Source organism: Mercenaria mercenaria, chromosome 5 (genome assembly GCF_021730395.1).
Source record: "Mercenaria mercenaria strain notata chromosome 5, MADL_Memer_1, whole genome shotgun sequence".
NCBI classification, from domain to species: Eukaryota; Metazoa; Mollusca; class Bivalvia; order Venerida; family Veneridae; genus Mercenaria; species Mercenaria mercenaria.
The window spans coordinates 77877182-77885365 of NC_069365.1; the positions used below are offsets into that span (position 1 = coordinate 77877182).

At 31.5% G+C, this 8184-nt stretch overlaps 1 protein-coding gene across 3 annotated transcripts in view; it reads left to right on the forward strand.

Moving 5' to 3' along the window:
• The window catches only part of LOC123557694 (protocadherin-11 X-linked-like), a 31503-nt gene extending 23523 nt beyond the window's left edge, over positions 1 to 7980 (forward strand). Inside the window, exons 3-6 of one of the 3 annotated variants that reach the window (XM_053544050.1) lie at positions 1687 to 1866; positions 3210 to 3345; positions 4044 to 4074; positions 5475 to 5614. In XM_053544050.1, the coding sequence (XP_053400025.1) occupies positions 1687 to 1866; positions 3210 to 3345; positions 4044 to 4063 (336 nt within the window). In that variant the 3' untranslated portion in view covers positions 4064 to 4074; positions 5475 to 5614. Of the gene's footprint in view, positions 1 to 1686; positions 1867 to 3209; positions 3346 to 4017; positions 4075 to 5474 lie in introns of all 3 variants that reach the window. The other 2 variants (XM_053544049.1, XM_053544048.1) reach the window with 2 other exon arrangements.
• Positions 7981 to 8184: the final 204 nt, after the last annotated feature.

Sequence of the window (8184 nt, forward strand, 5' to 3'; positions counted from 1 at the left end):
TCAAAGTAAACTTTTAGACATTAAGTCATGGTAGACCTTTTAAGGCAGTCTTTACCGTAAAGTTAATACAACTTTATATCTTTATTTTTACTTTTTTATTACAATATTTTTACTGGCTTAATTTGATAACATCTTGTTAGGAGATATTTTTTTTAAGATAAAGGGTTGTTGGTTCATGCTTGATCATCAAATCGTAATTATCATGTGGAGAAAGATGACAACAATATTTTTACGAGGGGTTAGACATGGAGATAAAGTACTTAATAATTTTTGTTAAATCATCATCTTTCAGGACCTAAAACTTTTTATTTTAGATCACATTGAGATTGCCTGCTCTTTGCTCTTCATTAATGGAGGAAATAAAAGTGTCTTTCTATATATATCCTCTAGTGAAAAACGATAGTAAACACTAATTTTTCACTAGCTACTTTCAACACAATGAGGAAGCTTTGTCTAAAAAAACAATAACAACAAAAAAAACATACTGTAAATAATGGAAAATTTAACCCCAATTTCAAAAAATCAAAAAAAAAAAAAAAATAGCAGATAAACATTATTAGTTAAATAGAGCAGTTGACAGAAATTGATAATTTCAAAACTGATCATTAAAAGCTCAAGTATTTTGATAGTAACGTTGCAATATTTCTAACGATATTAATGGTACTAGATTATTTCTCAAGCCAATCAACCAATGAAAATGTTTTCCATCTCGCAATGGACACTATGAAGTGGACATAATAAAAACAAGATTTTATTTTCTCTTGATAAAGTTCTTAAATTGAGCCTTTCAATCGATTTTCTATTTTAAAATGTATCAATTTAAGTAAACATTGGAGACCAAACATAGAACCCTGGGTCAGACCTTGTCATAAACAGACTTTTGACCATTAAAATACACTAACTTTCAGCACATTTTATGGTCATAATGTTTCAGTGGAGTTAAACTGTTATTGAATGGCCTCTAATTTCCTTCTAGGTAATATTAGATAACTAAAATCTTAAACCTATTAAAGTAATAAAAGTAAAAACTCTTCTTTAAAATAGGGTTTAAACTTCTAAGGCGAAATTAAGTTTTCTCCAAAATAACAAGACATTTGCCACTATCATATTGTTGATAGTAATAAAAAAAAAGTTTTTTGTACCAAAAGTCATCATTTTAAATTTTGTTGAAATTCCTTAGGCTTTGATTTTTAGCCTGATTTTTTTTCAAATTGTCGTGATTATGAGACAGGCTTAATATTAAAGGAGCATCCACCCGATTTCTATCAAATTACTTAAAATTTAGAATCCACTTTCATTTGTTACCAGTAGGTATTTTAAATCAGAACAAAACACAAATTGATCCAGTGAGTTCCAGACAGTATAGAATAACACTTTTGTAGTGGGTAAAACATGTTTAAAAGCTATCTACCTTGAAATATTTGATGTAAAGTAGAAGGAATTATCTTGTACATACTGTACCAGTCTCATAAAATTTCAGCTTGTATTATAAAGATATATAATTATGATTTATGATATTTCATAGTTGTTGCTATCTTCTTTCGATCTTTCTTACTGCAATGCTTATCTGGAGTCATGCCCCTTTAAAAATATTTCACTAAGAAGCCTCTTAAATAGCATACGAGATATATTATAATTTTTAGAAAGTCTGTAAGTTTGAAATAAATTTTTAATTCAACCTTTCAGGACACACAGTCAACTACCTGGTTGTGCAATAATACCATGTCTTCAGATATGAGTAAACTGGACATGTACAGCGAGAAGGAGTTATCTAGTCTAACCCACAGTCAGCTGCAAAATGCCCTACATCATATAGCAGGAGCTAACTCTGACAGACTATGGTTACAACCAGTCAGAGAAGAAGAGGTGAGTTGTCCCCCTTTTGATCTTTAAATGTAATAGGAAGTCTATGTATTTTACCTATGTTTTTCCTATTGCAGAGGTTGAAGAATAAAAGATAAGTTCAATTTTAATAAAAAATCGAGAGTATGAATTTATGTAAAACAGAAAAGTCCTTCTTGAAGTATTGTTTGAATTGAGAATTAACAGCCCTTATGAATTATTCATAATTATTCGATTCTGAGACTCATGGCTCCTTATTTCAAACAAAGATTATTTAAACGAACATTGGGCTTTAAATCGAGTCGAGTGTTTTCGAGATCTCAAGGAAGTTTGATTATTTAACCATAATTTCGAGGGTTTGTTTAAAGTCAAAATGAAGTGCTCTACGTCCGTTTAAGTCGCAGGATTAGGAAAGAAAATAGTTAATTTTCTGCGGAACATAAATATCAAGATGCTCTAATCCTGAAAAAATTAAACGTGAGACATCTTAAGTGTATCGAAATAAAGTCTGCATTTTATTGCCAGAAAATTTGTTATTTTACGACTGCGAGATTGTTAGTCGGGTATTTCAACAATTATTTTACTGTAAAAATCATGTTGCCCATTCTGCTGGTCAGTTCAAATGCTTTGATGATCAGCAAAATGCGTTTCGAAAATAGTTTTGCATTTTGATTTATGGCGTATCATTGAACAAGTTAAGTACAGATAAATTTTAATTATTTTGATGTCTATATGTACAAACAGATTTTTCATAAATTATTAAAGATGTCATATTTTGATTCTTCATGCAGTAAATTTATCAGCTTTGTACATTTCTCGTTATAATAAATGGAATGATGTTTAAGTTTAAAAGAGCATAGAATCTGGAAGTTTGGCTTTCAGGTCTGATCTTGTTCACCTTTTAGGGTGGGGTCAAGCTTTATATTGTTGGCTAACCATTAAATGAATTTATAAATGCCAAGATGTTGTGACAAGTCAGAATTCAGCAGTAACAATGAATGACAACATATAATTTGCGTAACAACAATTTCAGTATCAAAATAGTATTCAGATGTCAATAATATGTACATGTATACAGCAATGTATTCAAGAGTATAACAGCATCTTTTATATTTGATCACAATTGTCACTGTGTCATGTCATTACAATCTAAAGTCGGACCATTTTTCTTTGTTAGTTCTCTTAATATGTATTAAAGTATCAGTGGAAGCAGTAAGAAAATTGCTCAAGCATTGTACCTTAATCAGTACAGATGAAAAATCTCTAAACTTCTTATGAAATAAAAGATATTCTTTGTAATTTTCGTATGTAGCAGATGCCACTCAAAGATTTTTTCACTAAATTATGCGTAATTTTGTAATTTTCAGTCGAAGCATATGATGATGAAACGAGCAGACGACACTCATAGTGAGACTTCCCACGAGACAACGACCAGCGATAGTGGGCGTGGTGGGAGCGAGGAAGATATACATAGTAACAGAGGACATCCCCTTAGTGATACAGGTAATTTCATTCCCACCCCCCTAGTGTTTGCCACTAGATTTCTTAAATTAAGGAGATAAAACATTAGGTCCACATATTAAACATATTTGACTTTAAAAGATAGTTAATATTGCCTTGAAGGGACCATAGCACAGTTTGCTCAGGGTACCAAAATGACTGTCTGTGACAAATCGAAACTACAAAAAAATATGTTAACTTGTAGCTTTATATGGTAGTGGACATTTAATTGCAATTGACAGTATGTGTGGTTATATATTCTTATATGATATTTCGGCATTCTTGTGCTTATAATGTAGCATGTGCAATCACAGTTTTCTATATAAAAAGGGAAAACTGATATTACGTATGGAGAATGTGTACAGTAATTAGTTGAAACTGTTGACTGTTATTAGTGGTCCACTACCCTTAGTCCCTAAATGAATTGAAAATATATTTGATTGTAAATGAAGAAAAAATTACCATATTTATTCAAATATTGTCAAATAGTAAGAGTATTTTGCATGGTTGCACGGAATACATAACACAAAATAAATAAACACTTAGGTTGCCTAGGCAAACAAACTGAGAAAAGTTCAAAGATGATCACATTTATGCACTCTTATTATACAAGTTTAAAAGAAAATATATCTTTTAGAAAGCTTTCATAGACACTATGAACCACATGTATTTCAGCTATATTATACCAATGCTATGTTTAGCTAAGGCACACGCTCGTTGAGAGCTTGGGGGGTAAGTCAAAAGTAGGCCGCACGACCCCCGCTTTTGTGAAAATTTTCACCATTTTCTGGACCCCTTTTTTGTGTGTTTTAAGCACAAGCATGGATTATGAATTATGATGTTTTTCCTTAAAGAAATTTGATTTTAAGTTTGAAAAGAGGTTAAAAGCAAATTGCATGAGTCAGAAAATTGCTGCTTTATAGAGAGGTGTACAGGAAAATGTAAATATATATGTATAATGTAGGTTCCGTTAGAGAAAGTAACAGCCTTTATTTATACTGAAAAATAGGGGTGAACATTTTCTCCTTGGTTTTATTTCACAGTTTATTAGTCCCATGTGTTATTTGAATTGTTTTGACACAATTTTCGGTGATATACACGTCAGATTGCCGCGTTTGAAAAAAGTACCATTTTGAATAGTAGCTAAAACTGAATATAAGCATATGTGTACTATGTATTTTAAGAAGTTACTTTTTAGAATTACGCATATGCGTTCAAAAAATATATAGTCTGTGATCTTTTGTGTATATTGAGAACAATAATATGTACACCCCTATTTTGTCAGCATTAGAACTAATTCGCTACCAACTAAAATCCAGCGTAATCAGATCTCGTTTAGAGTTTTATTTTTTACAGATTTTTGTTTACACGGAAGTGCTGTCGTGTTTTTTTGTACTTTTTGTCATAATGTTGACTGTGTTTACAATTTTGATAGAAACCCTTAGTAAGTTACGTAAAAGTATAGTACATGTGTAACACAGTTTTTAACAGTATGTAACGCACATAAATAAAATGAGCTGCGCCATGAGAAAACCAGCATAATGGGTTTGCGACCAGCATGGATCCAGACTAGCCTGCGCATCCGCGCAGTCTGGTCAGGATCCATGCTGTTCGCTAACAGTTTCTCCAATTCCAGTAGGCTTTAAAAGGGAACAGCATGGATCCTGACCAGACTGCGCGGATGCGCAGGCTGGTCTGGATCCATGCTGGTCGCAAACCCACTATGTTGGTTTTCTCATGGCGCGGCTCAAATGTCTGTGAAATGTTTGATAGTACTAGACATCCTTTAATTTTATGTGATCTTTATGTAGGGATGTATCTGATAGGCAGAAATGACCATTCTTAGTAATTTAAGCATTTTTCTTCTTAAGATTTTTTGTTAAATTGCAAATTCTTACGATAATTCCACACCTTAGCGCAAAAAGTGGTTAACTGTTTCTTAATGTCAATACAGTTACCCAATTCTTGCGCTGAGGTTACAAAATATCAGATGATGATAAGTTAGTGTTTCTTAAGTGATCAAGATCTTCCATGTTAAGCCATGTATTAGCAATTCAGGAAGTAATGTTCATTAGTTAATTGCAAAAGCTAGAGTACCACATTGTAACATATAATTTTATTACTCATTTCAGAAGAAGGCAAACAGTATAATTATAACTACAGTAACCGTCACAGACAGAGGTCACGGAACGACAAGGTGATGCCAAGACGACCTCCGCCGCCAATTCCTACTGACAGTTTTCCAAGAAACATTAGTTTTAGTGACGATAGTGTAACTGCTAACACTACAGTCGCCAGTTACAATAAAATTTTGCCACCTAGTCCTGTGTCGAGTTCGACAATGTACAAAACACCGCTGAAGCAGCAAGAACTGTTCACAATCAGCGGAAATTGTGCGAGAGACACATTTTTAGAAACACAGATGACAACTCCGGGTATGGCATATTCGGTTGGCGATATTGAGACAATGAGTGAAATGGCAACAACTTGCCGAGATGATGCAAGTACGACTACATCGGGAAGTTACACCATTAATCCTGATGACTTGTGCAATGAAATAGACGAACTGTTCTTCAAAGATGTCATCGTCTGATGAAAAGTTGTCTCCCTTTACTTGAAAAGAATAGACACTGTGAAAGTGCAGAAACAAATTGTGCCAATTTTGATATTTGTTAATTTAATTTAAATGCAAAATGTATCAAGAACATTCAGATGTTCTTGAAAATCAAGTAACTTTAAAAGGTGCTACCTGATTGGTCAGTAATTGTCACATGGTCAACATCAACCAATAAAACATGCTTCTAATGAAAAACATCGGACCTCAATATATTAGCGTTTAGTAATGATTCTTGCAAACATTTTCATTCATCATTTGTCATCAAATTATTTCTCATCAGTTTCATTATGTTTCCACGGTAACTGAGTGATCTCATTGTGGACTTGTTGTCTCTTATGTTCATGAATGGAAATCCTATAAAAGATAAAAAAAAAATGAAAAAGAAAACAAGGAAAATACTATATGTCAGTGATTCTTGTTATACTATGTTTCGAGAAGAGGATGTAAGAAATGAGATGTTGTTCATACTACATAAACTGAATGATTTTATGGTTGTTGTGACACAATTGGTTATATATGTGCTATTTTGTTTGTTGCTGATGACGAAAAACATTGAGATTTTAAATTTTCTGAACTTGAAATTTTTAGGACAAAAACTTTTTGAAAATCAGCAGTTTTATGATTTTCCCGGTTTTAGTAAATGTTACATCTAAAATGATTGGCTAATATGTTTTCATGCTGTCAGTTATGTGACACTAAGAATGATTGGCTTATATGGTTTAAGACTGTCAGAAAATGAAACAAAATACAGACACATATACTTCAGAGTGACTGGCCAAGACAATAGTTTGAAAAGTTTATTTTTTCAATGCTTTTCATCATCTTGAATGTTTCTCTTGTCTATCCATCTATTTGTATGTCGTAAATTGTACAGAGAATCTGTGAATATGTATGATATGCAAATAAGTTACTACTAAATATGTAAAGTAATGCACATTTCCTAACAGGCAGCAGGCATAGGAATTTTTACTCATATTTTATAGTGCAAAGTTTTAATTGAAAAGAAAATTTCAAATGAAATTAGAATACAGTATTACTTGAAAAAAAGTTGTGAATATGTTTTGTTGTTTGTTCAAGTTTTAGTTTTGGGGATTTTATGGTAACTTTTTACTTTTAAAAGGGCATACTGCAGGGGGCAGAGTTTACAAGGTTTTTATTTGGTAATTTAGAGAAAATATCTTTATCTTGAAGAAAAAAAGAATTCATGATTTTGATTTACATCTTTGAACCTATCTTACAAGCATTTAGATAAAAAAAATACCATTTTTATGGTTTATTTCATTTTAAATACCATTGTATTAAGTCAAAGCCGCTGCAGTATTGATAATTTTCAGTTATTTCTTTTTTAGCTAAAAGTCATCAAAGTCTGTTTAGAAAATATAGTAAAAAGCTCCAGCTGAAATTTTAACACTGTTCTTATCACTGTATGTATTTTACAGCCACTGGTTTTACTAACAGAGTCCATTGAATTTATGTTTTAATATGATGTTGTTTTATTTTTGACTTTCAGTAGACTTTTCCCCAAATTTCAAATGGTCTTAGAGTAAACATTTTCAGCCAATAAAAACAGTCCACAGATTTCAATTCATTCTGCTGTTTTTTTTTTCTAGATAAGAATGTTAAAAATAAGGTTTTATAAGAATTTATAAGTTTGAAAAATATTTTTGTTTTTAATACATTTGAAGTATGTATAAGAAATTCAGTATGTGAGGAAAAAAAAAGAAAATTGTTGGTATATAAAATGTTACATAATTCAGTTGCCAGAAGATTTTGTCAAAATTGAATTTATTTTTTTATCACAGTATTAAGTTTTTGTAGTAGGATAATTCAGTAGAAAAAAATCAAAAGAAAATTCAGTTGGGCTCTCTTGTACTTACTCCACTTTGTTTTAACCCATGATTGTTGATATTTTTTGTACAATTCTTGTATAGATTATTGAGTGTATTAAATATACTCGTATATTATATTGGGGTCGTGGAAGTGACCCCATAATGATGCAAAAATACAAAAAATCAAATGAACTGTTTTCTTTGTTTTACTTCAACACCATTTTGTTTTGACTGTGAAATCCTCAATACTTGTGGGGAAATAGTTTTCGTGGTCGTGTCAGTCGAAGTTGCATTGGGCAAATAAAATTCCCATTAATTTTATCTCAGAAGTTTAATACTAATTTATTTAAGCCGGATGAAAACTTGAAGCATAATGTGAATTACTCATGAGTTTGC